Raw genomic sequence first — 16,632 nt, 5'->3', positions numbered from 1 at the left:
AAGAAAGGAGGGGAGGAGGAAGGAAAGGAAAAAAATGAGCATTTACCTTATAATAGCAATTATTTTATATTTATCATACATGTATATATTCATCATAGTGTAAATTGTATGTCTTACTGTTAGGAAATTTTACAAGCAACTGCCATAAAACATGGCCTGGTGTTAGGAAATAATAGTCGCAAATTAATAAACATCTGTTATTTAATTTCTTGAAAATAGCTCTTCGGAAGAAAGGCTTTAGGATGAAGAGTTCAGGTCACTTCCTTTCCCTTAATCTTCACAGATGTTTCCCATATTTAATTTATGCAGCCATATGTTACAGGATATTTTTCCTTAAACTACTCAGAGCTGAGGTAGACTTCGGTGTTAACGAAGAATGGGAAGGTCCATCTAAAACTGGGCAAGCTCATGTTTTGTTGTTTGTGTGTGTGTGCCGGGGAGGATTTAGTGCTTCCCTTTGAAGAGGGGTTGCTAAGCAAGTCTAAATTAACTCTATAACCGAGAAATTGAAAATAGACCTCTCTAGGGACCCTGGGACCAAGCCCCCGGGAGATGGGACTGGGACAAATGGCGTGCAGAGGGGTGACACTGAGTCCTGCACACTCTACCTGCTCCAGCAGCTGTCGAAGTCGGTGGAGCTGAGACTCCAGCTGCTTATTGTGATCTTCCAAAATCTGCATCCTCGCCTCCAGCCGACCTTTGTGCTGCCTGAGGAGTTTTGCTTCTGCTATAAGTTCTGAATCCTCGGATGTGTGATGAGGAGATACAATAGAGTCCGGAGGTGAACCGACTGGGAGTCCCCTTCTCAGGTGCTGCTCCTTTAGCTGCTCATATTCTATCTGCAAATTTCTAACACAGAAAAACAAAAATTGACATTATTTTCGTGCACATTGTTTTCTACCTCCAAGTTTAGTGCATGCTATCTATTTCCTCCTAGGTAGCAAGATCTCTTAGCAGTGAGATGGGCAAGCATGAAGGAAATGGTAGCTTTAAGTTATTATTCTAATAGACATCCTATCTGAACCTCCAAACAGAGCTATAATTTAAAACCAGCAGGCCAGCTTGGTAATGTTCTCTAAAACTTTGACTCCACCACAACTTCTTGGACAACAGTTTGAAAAGAGGATGGGTAGGAGCCCTGTTGAAGTTCTTACTAAAGAATTTTCCACTACAAGTTTTCCCAAGATGCCATGTCTTCTTCTCCCAGATCTAGCACACCTTTGTTCTTCCTCCAAGTCAGCAATGATCCGCTCCAGTTCTCCACGTTCTTCCCTTTCCACTGACTTCAGGATCTGTGCTGGACTCTGGGGCTGGCTCAGTGGGGACTCCCCGCCAAGCGTCTGGCAGTACTGCTGGATGAGGGCGTGCTCGTCCTCCCTAGGGGGAGAAGTGAGATAGAGCGGCTCATGTCTGGACACTGATGTCTTAGAACATAAAACAACAATGATCAGGATGCCTGCTGGGCCAAGTTTGCCTTGAAGTTCAATGTCCCTGTGAATGAAAAAGGCTGCCCTAATGAATCTAACCAAAAGTAACCTCATGGGGTGATCTGATCACAAATTCCTAATTGGGCAGGTCATGGTGGGCAGTCATGCCCAGGCCTATAACTTCTTAGTTAAAGGTTTAAGCAAGCCCTGCCCATTGTTCTTGTGCATCTAGGTTAACACATCTTTGAAATGCTAGAAGTAATCCTCTTTATCAGATCCCTCAAAGGCATAACCACATAGTCTTTGAAGGGTCTGATAAAGGAGCACAAAGTCTTGTTAACTATTCTGTACCTTGCTTTGCTTTTTCCCACCTTCATGTAATCTTCTTCAGTTTCCTCCTTAATTCCAAGAGTATATCAGAAATTGCAAAACCACCATTCTTTGGAGCATTTTAGATCTTGCTTCCTAACACATCATCAGTTTGGCTCAAATAAACTTTTAATCATATTTCTCTACAGGTTTGGAGATTTCTTATATCCAATGACATGTTTCTTATGACATCCCATGACCTCCCTTTGAAACTCTAGGAAGATATTTATCTAACAGTGTATGTGTACTGTATATACCAACATTTTGTGCTTTACCTTAATCTAACATGTAAACTTCAGTAGAGATATTCTACTCAGTAGAGGCTATAAAGTACAATACATAAATAGTTCACTTAAAAGATATAGGCAAAATCAATAATTAAATGCCAAAGAGTAGATTAAAAGACTATTAATTAAAAATAAACAGCTATAGACGGAATGTTTGTGCCTCCCCAAAATCCATATGTTGACACCTAATCCCCAATAACAGTGCTATCAGCGTTCCACATCCATGGATTTAACAAACCATGGATCAAAAACGGTTGTTTAAAAAACCACCAGAAAGTTCTAAAAAGCAACACTTGAATTAGCACTACACTGTATTCACTAGATTAAAGTGATATATAGGAATATCCTACTATAGCATATATAGGTTATATGCAAACACTACGCCATTTAAAGACTTGTACATCCACGGTTTGCAGAGCCAATCCCCTGAGGATACTTGGGAACTGTATTTGAATGCCGGGCCTTTGGAAGGTTTTAAGGTCTAAGAGTGGAACCCTCATGAATGGGATTAGTGCCTTCACAAGGGACTGAAAAGACCAGAGTTTTCTCCTTCCACCACATGAGGCCACAGCGAAAAGGTGGCCATCTATCAACCAGGAAGCAGGTTCTCATCAGAAATCGTATTTGTGGGTGCCTTGGTCTTAGACTTCCCAGCCTCTGGAACTGCTGGAAATAGACATTAGTTATTTATAAACCAGCTGGTCTGTGGCACTTTGTTATGCTAGCCCAAATGGACTAAGACATAAGCTCATCTCACTGTATTTAGCATTTGGCTGAAAGTCATTTTGTAATGTTTTATGAACCATAGACAGGAAAATATAGCCCTTATATTCTTTTATTTAATTAACTCAGCATAATTAGAATTGTCTTTAAAAAATATCTACAGATACTTTACTTAATAGTATTAGCATGTCATTTCTATGACCAATCATTCTTCATTAAAGTAAGAAACTATACTTACTTGACTTGTGTTCTCCCACTTTTCTATCTACTTGGCTAATGAACTAGACATATCAATAATGTAGTTGAATCTAGTGACTGATAGAAACAGAAGTGTAACAAAGCGGACAAAGCTGGTATGTTTATGAGAAGAAAATGTTTACCAGCAGGCCTGGGACCCCTTCCCTTCCTTTATGGGGAGAACCAGTCAGACCTCCCATAAACATGCAGCAATGACAGACCTCCAGGCTCATGCTGGCAGGAGAGTCCTGCAGTGGAACACGTTTAGCAGTTTGTGCCTGGTCTGTTTTGATGGCTTTTGGGAAACAAATCCTGGAACCTAGGGCTTTGTAGCATAGGACTTCAGAAAAACATTAGTGAATCAAATATACACACAGATGAGTCAAAATTAGATTGGAGATGCATTTTGTTGTCAACATTTACATAGACTCATTACTTTTGGGAAGCTGATGGGGTTTAACATATTATTATAATGATCAACATCATCACTATCATTACATCCTTTCATTAAGGCATCCTGAAAGGACATTAAGGTAGTTTTCACACACAAAAAAAAATCATTTATATAGAACCTATAATTTTAGTCTTAAGTGCTTTTCACAGATTATTAGGCTAAGAAGTTAAATATAAAAAGACACAGTCAAGTTCTTAACTACATATAGTGAAAAATAAGAGCATATCCTTACAGACAGAACATGAGGTACCAGATTAGGGTCATTAAATGCCAACAGTGCACCTACTGCTATAATAGAAAATGTAAAAATATAACTCTGCACCAACAAAATACTATTAGATGGAATATAATTATACCGTGTTTAAGTCACACATAGTAAATACTCTAGACTACAAAATTAGTATGTATCAGAAGACAAAAGAACTGTGATTCATCCAATGACCTATTGAAAGTAGGCAAGACATAAGTAAAAGTAATAATCTCCATTCTTTAAAGGACTATTCTGCTCCAGGCTTTAGACTTGCAAACAGCAATGCCAAGTGCAAACCACACCAGCCTCCCAATTTGAGCCTCAAAACAGTGTCGCTCCAGGACAGATGGCGGATGAATTGAGACACCCTGATGGCAAGGGTGTAGCAGTCCTTGAGGTCCAGCTACTGAAATTCCCCAGGACTCTCCTGAGTCCTGTCTCTCTTTGAGACATGGTTGCTCAATTCCTCCTTAAAAGAAAATTAGTATCCTTAAAATTAATGCTCTTTAAATTGTCCAGAGTCAGACTTTCAGGGGAAGAGGGAGTGCTGGGATTTGGGTCTCCGTGCGAAAGAGAGCTATGAGATTGAGTCATGTTTGGGCTGGTAGAAGCCCAGAATCCAGAGAGAAGCAACAACTAACCAGCTTCATTCACAGAAGATGACCGCTGTGGGGAGCTAGGCAATTGGTTCCATAGACGGATCTGAGGAACAGGGAAAAGCTCAAATGGCTTCTCAAGACGCAAGTGACTAAAGAGCCTTGGGTAATGTAGAGAGAATTACAGATTTTGAGAGATTTCAAATCTCAAAATTGAAACCTCAAAGCTTTCTTTTATTGCTTATGGGTGAGATCACCCAAACCAAATATAGGAGATGGGTAGAGCAGGTGTTGAGTTACAAAACCTTCTATGGATACTTCCTGCTTCTATCTATATTATCAAAGCACCATCTCAAAGGGCTCTGTGAGGATTAAATAAGAAAAGATGGGCAAAGTGCTTAGACAGCACCTGGCCCTTACAATGTTTTATATTAAGGAGGAGGTGGTAGTTGTTTTTGCATTGTCACCATTATTATTCAAGAGAAACCTGACAATATTTTTATGACCCAGCTCAGAATAACAAGAACTTCAACTCAAGAGAGCCTTGGGAGAAAGGTGGAGAATTCAAGAAAGAAAACAATTCTAAAGCGTATCATAGAAATTTGCTAACTTAAATCTTTTTTTTTTTTTTTTTTTTTTTTGCTTAAGGCATTCTGAGTTAGTTTTTCATCTTTCTCAAGAATGATAATAAAAATTGTAAATAATTGGATGCTGGCTGCCTCAGGACAGACACAAGTGTGAAGCAGAAGAGCCGAGGCTGCCTTGAGGAGCCCTGACCCCTTCTTTATTCAGAAGCTGGTGCTACAGGTAAGTGGTACTAAAAACTGTCATCTGGGTCTCTTAGGATGATATCATGACCCTGCCTGTGCTGATACTCTAGGAAATTTCCAGGGGAAGGCCAGAGTGTTAGAGTATGTAAACTACTTCCTGCTATTACGAAAAGGCCCTGTAAGACACATAAACTTCGATCCAAGATGAATGCAAAGAAAGAATAGCACAGCATCTTGTTAAGAGCAGCTAGCATTTCTTCCTCTCTCCTAGGCAGGATCCATGATGCTAAATGATTGATGGGAAACACAGCCAGAAAGCCAGAGGAATAGGGAGGCTTAGATCCTAACCCTTCCTTCCCAAGCCCTGAGAAACACCATCAGTCCAAAAAAGGTAATTATCATCCTCCTTGTAAGGTTCTGTCCAATGGGAGAAAAGGTATTTACTATAGTAATACCTTTTGTGTGTTGTCAAGTCAATAGTACTGATTAAAATATTTAAGGAAGTAAGTGTACATTTAAAGAAGAAAAGGTGATCATTATAAGTTAAACCACTGGATTTTAGGTCTAAAGTAAGCTTAAGGATTTAGAGTCCTTGTTGGTGTTCTTACCTAAATGGCTAAATCCCTGTATGTCCACAGAAAAAGAATGCTAATTTTCTCAGTAATTCAAACTGTGAAAGAGTAGAGAAGTTCCCAAACCAGCTTTATCAAAATAAGATTTATTAACATAGTCATTAAGAAAATATTAATGCACCAGTGACTGGGAAACAACTTCTCTTTAGTGGTTTATACCTTCTTACACTATGAATTTAACTTCACCTTACATATCAGGAAGACTTTGTTTCCTTGCTTTTTCGAGCCCTTAGAGGCCCCCTACATCTGCTTTCAAAGCCTGCGATGTTAACACCTGCAAAGCTCTCTAAATCTGTGTTCTGATTCCATGGCTACATCCTCTAACCTGTACATCCTCTACATCCTTCTCTAACTCTGACTCCCCTCCTTCTTGTGAGGACCCTTGTGATTACATTGGGTGCATTCAAATAATCCAGGATAATCTCCCCATTTTAAGATCCTTAACTTAATCAGACGTGCAATGTCCCTTTTACCATATAAAGGGACATACTCAGAGAATTCAGGGATTAGGCTGTGGGCTTCTTTTGGGGGCCATTGGTCTCTCTACCACAGATGCCCTCAGCATGCCCTTCCCCCGTAGGGACACTTATCGGCCTTCAGTCTTGCCTGCAAGACTCCTGAGCGCACACTATCGGCACGTGCAGACCTTCGCAGCACTGGGGGCATGGCAACAGCATGCTGGTCGCTGCTTAACAGCAGGTTCTCTAAAAGATAAGTCATAAGACCCTGATTGGTAGCATTTTCAATTTTTATGATTTAAGTACTTTCATTATGGCCAATTTTAGCTAATGACTTCACTGAATACGAAGTTGGGAAAAGATACAGAGGTATATGCCATCTGACAAGTACAAAAAATTATCCTAACAGGTTTGTAATAAAGTAAAATAATTAAGGCATGATGAGTTTTGAGTATTACCTTTGTTTTTATTTTAATCCTACCTATTTAGTTGTAAGTATATATAAACTAACTTTAAAGAATGGCTTATTATTTTAACAAACAGCTAAAACTTCTTGAAAATTTAACAGCTGGCTCTCACAGTTGGTTCCAGCACACTGTTTGCACAATAGGTGTGTAATATATATTTGTTGGGTGGATGAATGAGTTAATACATATATTAATATTATATTCAATTGTATTCAGCTATTAGTCATCAGATTATTTTTTTCCCTCAGATATTAGTGCTAAATTTAACTGTAAATAGTGTGGATTTTAATTTGAAGAAAGGATATACTAAATTTGAGCACTATCTTTAATCTGTTCACAGGATGTGACAAACAAATTTTAAAGAATTTACTTTGGGTTTAATTATTTTGGTTTCAATTGTTATTTTTAAATTGTTTAATTCTTTAGCTATTGTCAGCTTTGGTAGAAATGGCTGATTTAGGAGACATTCAGTATATTTAACTACTTTGTATACAATACATACTAGTAGGTTAAATATGAACCAAGCATTATGAATATGGTATTAGCTCATTTGGAAATTGTTTCACACAGTACATGAATAATAAAGTGTAAATCACTGCTGCAGTACTGTAAGGTCTTAACATGCTGACCTTTGAAATTTAAAATGGAAAAATTTAAGAACATTTATTTATAACCTTAATGATATTAAAACTATTTTTAAATTATTGACAGGGACATATTCTATGTTAGAGTACCTAAGGTATTTCAAACGACTCTCCTTGTTAGTATAAAATACCTAAGCACTGTGCTCTACAGCGTTCCCAGCTGCCTTACAGCTCCCATTAGACCCCAGCTGCAAGGAGCCTGAGAAAGCCAAGTTTACCTAACACTACTTAAATCTTTTAGACATCATTCAGAATTTAAAAAGTAAATTTCAAGGGATGGGGGGAAAAAGTTCCAAAAACGCAATGACAAGCAACAATGTCAAATAAAATATCTGCCCAGAAAGGTTTTTATTAGAAAGTATTCTGAAGTAAATCAGGTCTTTCACAGTTGCTAATCAAATACTGACGCAAGAGCTAACACTTGTCAATAAAGGGTGGGGAGTATATGTCCAAGTGCATGGGGGTCATAGTTGTTAAACAGTAGGGATTGTGGAGGAAATGTGAGCAGAAAGAACATGATTTTACAGATGGGAACATATCCTGTGGAATTACATTTGTTGTATTAACAAGAAATATCATACAAATGGAATGGCTGTCTCCATCTGTATTTGTAAATAAAACAATCTGATTTTCCTAAAGCAGGTTAGCCTCCAAATGCAGGATTTTTTCATTAACTTATATGAAACTAAATAAATAAACATATCTAATTTATACTACCATGGCTTTAAAGCATAAAATCTATGTAGGCATTTTTGTAACCACACATCAATTTTGATGGGGATCAAAATCCAGAGCCACAATCAGCAAAGATGATTTCCAACAGGCATAGTACACGAACTAGCCCACGCGGGCAGCACTAATTTCAGGATTTACTTACACGCTTCCGGTGGTAGAGCTGCTGTCAGTGAGGAAAGACCCATTGGTCCTTTCCATTTGGGCCAGTCTGAAAAATAAAAACAAGGAGCTTCGGCAATGTGACCCCAAGGGGCATAGTCAGCTGGAGGCACAGCCTCAGCCATTCTTAAACTGTAATAATGCTCACAAAATACAGAAAGGTCTAATTCTCCCATCATGATTGTGGCATTAAAACAACAGCTAATGTTGACTTATATTTCTGTTACTACTGCTTTCACGCCTGTAGGCCTTTGTCATATACCATGTTTTACAGTCTCCTAATTGACTTAGCTTCCTAATTAACCTCCCAGACCTTCAAGTCCATCTTCATTCTCACACAAATCTGACTATGTTCCTTTCATGTTTCAAGACTCTCCATGACTCCCCTTTACCCAGGGAAGGGGCATAATCTACCCCGTAGCAAGCGGGTCCTTCACTATGGGACTTCAGCTTCTGTTCCTCCACTCCTCATCCTTGACCGTTTCCCTACCTGTAGTTCTTCACACAAGCCATGTCCTTTCCCAGCTCAATGCTTTTGAGGATGTGCTTCCAATAGTTCAAGCCTGGCTTTCCCCAGAAATTCTATTTGATGAAAACCCAGTTCAAATGTTACTATTTTTATGATGCTTGAACTAACCTTTTCAGCATGGCTAGTTTCTAGCAGACAACTAGTATACCTGTTTTTTGAAAGTTTCTGCATACCATCAAGACCAGCCTATTCTTTATTATTTTTTGTGGGGAGGGCACTCTACTATAAACCCCTGTAATAAAGCACTGGCATACATTAATTACATATAGTAATTCCTATGTGCACCATCACCTGAGAACACTTTCAAAACCTATTTTTATTCAAAGAAACTGGGTTACATTGTCTAAATCCTGCATCTGCAGTGCTTGGATTCTCATGAACTCAATAATCAAATACGACTGAGTTCCTCTTTCTGCTTTTTATAGAATGTATAGCATGTATTTGGGAAAGCACAAATTACAACATAGAAAGATGAGAGTCCAGATTCCAAATATAATGGGAGTCACGACTCCTACAAAACAATATCCCTTAGGTCAAGACACTTAGTGGTGCAGGATTAATACAGAAGTAAATACATTCAGGGAGGCAGTGCAGCAGAGGGCTCCGATCAAAGTTTCTTACCGTGTGGCATACTGTTCAATTCTTGAATGGGTGTCATCATGAAACAGCTGAGGAGACTGTGAGGGGCTATAAAGGAAAATGGAAATAAACAGTTTTATACCCACATACTGATAGATGTTCCGAGTAGAAATGTTAGCTTAGTTAAATAATGAATTTACCATGCAAAGAAACCTCTAGGATTGTTACCCGGGAAGCAGAACTATTAGTTTAGAACAAGAGTTTAGTAATCACCCCCATGCTAACAAAACTGATTAGAACCTCCTCCTCTGCATATGGAACTGTAATACTCACTCATAATGCTCTGGCCACATACTGATGAGTGTGATAGGACTGCAAAGAGGGGAGAGGGAAACAAAAGTCATGGAACAAACACTTTAGAGCAAGTTAAGACAAAAGCAGTGGGGGATGAAAGTGAGGGAACATTCTCAATTGTCTTCCTCGACTATATTAGTTTTCACCATCGGGAAATCAAAACTCACAGAAAACACTGTTTATTCTAGAGAAAATTCTGATATTTCTGTGCCTGCTGGGGCCTTTTCACAGATATTACAGGGTATTTGTTACAGGATAGCAAACACAGCTTTAAATAGTCTTAATGAAAAAAAAAAGACAATGCTCCAAAATGATGGGAAAATTTCAAAGATAATATTCCATAATATACTGAGGAAAGATGCAATCATATTTTTGTTTCCCTTTCTGACTAAGAAAGGTAAAGTTAAATACCAAAGACTATATGACATATTAAATACCAAAGATGACAGAGTTGCAATAAAATGAAACTTTTCTGATTCTATGTCCAATCTTAAAAGTGAACTCAAATCTAGGCATACACCAAGCATCTCAGCCTCAGATACACTGAAAAAAAAAAAGACATAACCTAGATATATCCCCTACACCCCATCGAAAATTTCACATTATCAATAAAACTGAAAAAAAACCACCTTTTTTAGATCATGATATACTTTCTTCATACGAAATATTATCCAGAAGTTCCATCTATGAAACTGATAAAGAAACTTGTTCTGCTTGAATCAGGGCTTGAGTCTGGAGCATGATCAGTCAGTACTACTCAGTCCTAGGGGTACCCTCCAACCTCACAAAACAGCCTACCAATCCCCAAATCTGCAGGAAATACCTTTGAAAACAATTGATCCTAATTAAAAGGTAACTTAAACCGTAACCTTTTGGGGGGGGCGGGGGATGGAAGAGGGGAGGTACTGGTGAATGTGGAACTTCAAAAGTTTCAAGAAAGTCAGTTCTCTAATTAATTAAATAAAATCTCCTACAGAAGCCAATGCTGACTGAAACAAAGAAGGAAAGCTGAAATTATTCAAGTTCTCTGGATTCTCATATCTATTATGCATACATACTTAAGAAAAATTTAATGATGTCATTTTCTCCTACTGGGAGACACGATTTGATGTCTAAATACCAAAGATGAAAAAGAGAAGGAAGGTCTTCTTATTGGAATGACAAACTAAGACTCTTTGGACCTACTCTCAAAAACAGGCATTTATCCAGTCTGTGTTTGTCAGAATATCTATACTGGAAATGGGCTTAATTATCCATGTATAAAATAGATTCAAGAACAATGAAACAGCACTGTACTATTCAATAGTCTTTTTACTCACTATTTGTCATTAACTCAGAAAAACGGATGTTAAATGGCAGGTGAGTGATTTGCTAATGATGTCCCCCAAATTATAACTGCTTGAGAGATCATTTCTAGTTTCAAGTGTAGCACAACATTCACCACGAGCTTTGAACACACACACACAAAACCTATTTTTTAAAATCTTAATTGAACTTGGAAAAGCTTTGTAAAACTGCTCGGCTGGTTCTTGTGAAGTTAATTCAGCGAGAACAAAAGTGATTCATTGAACTAAGATAAGAATGGCAGAAGCAGAAAGCTGAACTGAAGAGTTTCTGAAAAGAAAGTATTTATATATTGAGAAATTGTCTAAGAAAAGAAATAAAGATTAAAAAATAAACTTAAGGCTTCATTGATTTCAAAGTATTTTGAGTTGAAGGAGGGAAGAAAAACCTTAAGTGATAAGCTTTCTCATTTAACTCTGGAAGGGGAAAAAAGGGCAACATTCTCATTGCAGTTAGAATCTGTGTTAAAGGGGGTTAAAAATGAGATGAATCTGTATGTTACCCTAGATTTAATAAAGCCTAGTGACTGAGTAGAGTGTTTTGATTAATCATACACTAATGTGCAAGGAATCAGACTCTACTAAATATTCTTAATATATGAAATCTACCCCAGACATTCTTTGAAAAACTTAGTGACTTTTTTAGTGCTTTAAATTTTGAGCAAACTGCTCCTTGTGTTTCCAGTCTTCTGCTTGTTTAAATACAGGATCCAGCAGAAGTAATGCCTGCTTGAGTGTGGATGGTAGGGTAATGACATGGGTGTAACAATTTATAGTTTTAACTGGAACATTTCACCTAAAATCCCATATGGTGGGCTTGAGTGTGATATTGTTATGTTATAGAATTACATGCATATGATTTTGTAATAAAATACTTTGTAATAAAAAAGGGGCGTTATATGTGCTGGACCCTGAATATTTGTCCCAGAGCAGGGCAAGTGGGGTTCCATTGTCCTCTAATGTATAAACCTCCAATGGCTCCCTACTGCTCCCTGGCATGGGCTATAAGGCCCTTCATTTTCTGCTTCTTGCTTCTTTCTCCACTCTCATTTCTTGCCACTGTTCCTACCCTCCCACCCCAGTTTCCGAAATGATCTTGACTCCAGGCCTTTGAAAATGTTTCCCTTGCCCCCAACCCCTCCCCTTTCTCCTCCCATGCCAAACACCGGCAGCCGGGCCCTTTAACCTTTCAGGTCTCATATCAGCTGTCACCTCCTCCCAGGCCAGTGCGCCCGCAACCACAGTCACACTTGCCATGAGATGGTTTTCGCGGCAGTAACAAGGTCAAGAACCATGCAATTTATCTATTCCATCTTAGCCAATATTACGGACAGGTGTCTACATGATTCTTTAAAATTGAGGGAAATCAACCTAATTTTTCAGCCAATAATAATCTCTTGCAATCCTTAAGTTAATTTTGCCAGTACTTTAGCTTGTTTCTTGGGTTTCTATTCAATGGTAACTTTTTAATTGAGCTCCACTCATTAATTTATTATTATTTTTTGAAAAATCCAGCAAAGTTACAATATTAATTGAATAAACCTAGGCATGAGTTTGTTTACCTTCTTTTAGTAATAACTCATTTTTCCTATAAATCCCTTCCAAGTATGCAAGTATAATTACTGGATAAGAGATAAGACATTACATTTTGCAGTGATAAAAGAGAAAGAAGCAAAAGAAAATTCTAATCAGCTTCATAAATAACTTCAACGCATTTACCACTTCACTGGTTTTTCTCCAATGTTCTCCTCCCACAAAGAGGAGAATAAACGAAATCAAACTTTTTACTACCCACTCACATAAATTGCTACACCAGAAGATTAAGTGGCCTTGCACTAGAACGGGCTCAGCAGAAAAATGAACTGCAGTGAATCCCAGAACACGTTTTAGGATTTAAAAAAGAAGAAGAAAATCTGCCCACTCTAAACAGTAGCTCATAAATCTTTTTCAAAATGCATCTTGTGACATCTGATTTAATCTATACTCGTTTTCTTTCTCTTGTTTTCCTCTCACTGAAAATTCTAGTAAATTCATGTTAGATGAAATGAAGCATTTTCAGAGTTACAGCCAAAAATCCTAGCACAAAATTATTGGCTTGCTTTTCTGTTCTTTTTTACTTTAACTGACTCAGAATAGAATGATGGATGCCGATGATTATTTTTGACACTGAAAGGCAAATTATCAAAACTGTTTAAAAGGACTATAAAAGATCTATCTGCACAAATCATAGGAAGGATATAGATATTTAAGGCACAAAGTGCCAATGGTTTATCAAAAGAGTGAAAGGCATATCGCCAGTCCAAACCTATCATTATCCTATAAATAAAAATACTGTGTTGTAACTCTATGCTTCAAGCAGCTACTCCAAAGTTTAACTAGAGCTGATACCAAGACTAGCAAAACTTTGTCTTTACCCCGGGGTGTTCAGCCCAATTATATTATATACTAGATACTAAAAGAAATAAGAATGTATTTGTTTTGAATGTATCATACAACCTGATGAAGAAAACGATGAAACATATCCACAAATCAAAAAGAAGACCAAAAATCTACCTTTCCAATGAATTTGATTATTTGAATAGCTCTCTTTGAACTGTAATTGCTTCAGTAAAATTTGTTCTAAAGTATAGTGTGAAAAAAAAAAATGACTGGGAGGCCAGTATCGTAATTGCACACAGTTTGAGATCAAGCAAAGTTATCATAAGGTTTGATTTTCTTATATGCTTTAAATGTGTACATGGTATTTTTGGACCTGTTTACATACACAGCTGTGGTATATTTCTTTCTATAGGCACACCCATAGTATTACCTACAGCAGGGTAAAAGCACCCACTGAGCTTTGGCTATGGCCTTTCTTCTACTCCTTAGCAGTTCCACATGCGCACGTGCACACACACATACACATATAAAACCACCATTGTCACATAAATGTGTCAAAGCCCCTGGTCTACAGGGCTTTATATTGAAAAAAAAAACTCAGACCAAATCATCTGTCCCTCTGCTTTGACATCTTTGAGACACAGACTGTCATAATACACTATACTATTACTGTTCTCATGTCTCATGTCTCCATGAACCTTGAAGGTTAAAAAAAGTTTGACTTTCCAATAATTGTATTCGATGCACTTTTTATACTCCTTTCTCCAATCTTTTCTACTGTATAATGTAAGCAAATCCACACTTCAAATCCCTGAGCTTGTCTTAAAGTCATTTGAGAGAGCATCTTTCTGTGACAAGAACTTCGCTGTTCTTTATGACTAGGAATGCTGGTGATGATTAGCAATTGAAGTTAATTTTCCCCAAGATTCAAGCACAGAAAATTGCTTTCAAGGCATATTTATGATATTTTAAAGATTCAGAGATTTAAATTATATCCATTTTTGATCTTTTATAGAAGTGTTCAGTAATTTAAAATTACTTTTTGCATTTCTTCTGGCTCGTTTTCAAAATTCTTTTCATTTCAGGCTATAAATTGTTATTTTTCTTTGCTTTAAAAACCAATAATAATTTTTCTATCTTTAAACTTCATTTCATTATGCTTGTAAACTTCAGTTATAAAATGCAAAGAAGTTGTATCTAGTTCACGTACTGTATAAAGCTATCTCATTTTGCTATCTTCATGTTCAAGAAAAAAAGAAATTAGAACTGTAATGTTAGATTTTGATCAGATTTTAGCATAGGTAGATATCTGAAGCAAGACAGGAGATAGCCAACATACTCAAAGTATCCAAAACAATACAGTTATCATTGAAAATGAAAAAAAATATAAAATAAGTATGAAACATAGTATAAGAAATAATAAAATGTCCCCCACAGAGGGAAAATGGAAAATAAATAAAATAATGAAAGAACAAATAATACCACAATTTATTTTATGTATTTTTAAGAGATAACCAATGCAAAGGTCAACACATTAACACATATTTTTAAAGTTTAGGAACAAGTGCAAAATTGAACCTGAAATTTTAGCACTGACACTGTCAAAAGCAAATAGTAAACATTTCATGTTGTGAAAGTTGATTCTAAGTTTAATTTACCTCTTTTAGAATGAAATATTTTACCAAAACACAAATAGTTTCAGTGTCAGAAAATTTCTCTTGTGTCACTAATGTAATAAAAGGCAATATCAGATATAAGTACTTAGAAGTTTTAATATTAAACTTACGTCTCCAAGTTGTCACCCTCAAGGACTGTCTGGACGGGCAGGTAGCCAAGCCGAGGATGTTTGGCAAAGTATTTCTTTGATCTGAACTTATTCTTCAATACCTTTGTGAAGTCTCGTACATCTTCCCCAGATGTTGTCTATGAGTTTGAAAAATACACGTCTCTCATTAAATGGAAGGACATAACTCTCTACAATAAATTAGAGTAGATAGAAATTGATGCAATTCAATAACAGTTTCAGCAGCTTTTTATATTTTTGTAATAACACAAACTGTCATAAAAACACATGGTAGGACACATCATTAAATATACCCAGCAATTTGTTTAAAATTTTTTATGTCCTGTTGAAAAATAACCAAAACTAGTTCATTTGCCCAATATTTTAAAAACTGGGCCAAGAAGTAAAATTAGTTTCGGCAATAGTATTGGTTAATTTCTATTTTCAAAAAGTTGCAGTTTACTAGCAAACATTTAGAGATGATAAAGAATTATAGATATCATATGGTTTTAACTAAGGTGAAAGAACGAGGGCCAGCTATACAGCATATACTGACCTCACACAAGCCTGGACTGCAGTCTGGACCAAAGAAAGTAAGAGAGCAAGAGCAGTGCCACCCTCCTACTCTATGTTGTAAAAGATACTGTCAGGTTCTCTGTCCTTCCCCAACCATCAAAACATTAACAATTTGACTTGGGCTAAATTTTTATTTTAAAAAATTTTTATTGAATTTATTGGGGTGATACTGATCAATAAAACTATATAGGTTTCACACACATATATATAATACATTATCTGTATATTGTATCGTGTGTTCACCACCCAAAGCCAAGTCTCCTTCCATTACCGTTTATCCCCCCTTTACCATCTTCTACCTCCCTCTACCAGCTTCCCTTTGGTAATCACCATACTGTTGTCTGCATCTATGAGGTTATTTTTTTGTGCTGAATCCCTTCATCTTTCTCACCCAGCCCCCCCAACTCTAACAGCTGTCAGTCTGTTTTCTTTATCTATGAGTCTGTTTCTATTTTGTTAGTATATTTTGTTCATTAGAGTCCACATATAAATAAAATCATATGGTATTTGTCTTTCTCTGACTGGTTTATTTCACTTAGCATAATACTCTCCAGATCCATCCATGCTATTGCAAAAGGTAAGATTTCCTTCTTTACAGTTGTGTAGTATTCCATTGAGTAAATGTACCACAGCTGTTTTATCCACTCATCTGCAACTGTAAATAATGCTGCAACAAACATAGGGGTGCATATAATCTTTGGAATCATGCTCCCAGTTTCTTTGGATATATTCCCAGAGTGTGGAATTGCTGGGTCATAAGGCAGTTCCATTTTTAGTTTTTTGAGGACACTCCATACTGTTTTCCACAGAAACTACACCAAACTACATTCCTACCAACAGTGCTCTAGGGTTCCCTTTTCTCCACGTCCTCACCAGCACTT

The 16,632-nt window shown here is 37.0% G+C and overlaps 1 protein-coding gene across 6 annotated transcripts in view; it reads right to left on the bottom strand.

The window, feature by feature from the left end:
- The window catches only part of UTRN (utrophin), a 444,878-nt gene that overhangs the window by 14,832 nt on the left and 413,414 nt on the right, over positions 1-16,632 (bottom strand). For all 6 annotated transcript variants that reach the window (XM_054570070.1, XM_054570072.1, XM_054570071.1 and 3 more), the window contains 6 exons: positions 15,179-15,315; positions 9,650-9,688; positions 9,359-9,424; positions 8,192-8,257; positions 1,219-1,377; positions 609-849 (listed from right to left, as the gene is read on the bottom strand). In XM_054570070.1, coding sequence (XP_054426045.1) covers positions 609-849; positions 1,219-1,377; positions 8,192-8,257; positions 9,359-9,424; positions 9,650-9,688; positions 15,179-15,315 — 708 coding nt within the window. The remainder of the gene's footprint in view (positions 1-608; positions 850-1,218; positions 1,378-8,191; positions 8,258-9,358; positions 9,425-9,649; positions 9,689-15,178; positions 15,316-16,632) is intronic.

Source organism: Pteronotus mesoamericanus, unplaced genomic scaffold, assembly GCF_021234165.1.
Source record: "Pteronotus mesoamericanus isolate MK-2021 breed Mesoamerican mustached bat unplaced genomic scaffold, CSHL_Meso_final contig_20, whole genome shotgun sequence".
Lineage (NCBI taxonomy): Eukaryota > Metazoa > Chordata > Mammalia > Chiroptera > Mormoopidae > Pteronotus > Pteronotus mesoamericanus.
Note: the sequence above shows the minus strand (reverse complement) of the source record. Positions and strands in the feature narration are given on the sequence as shown.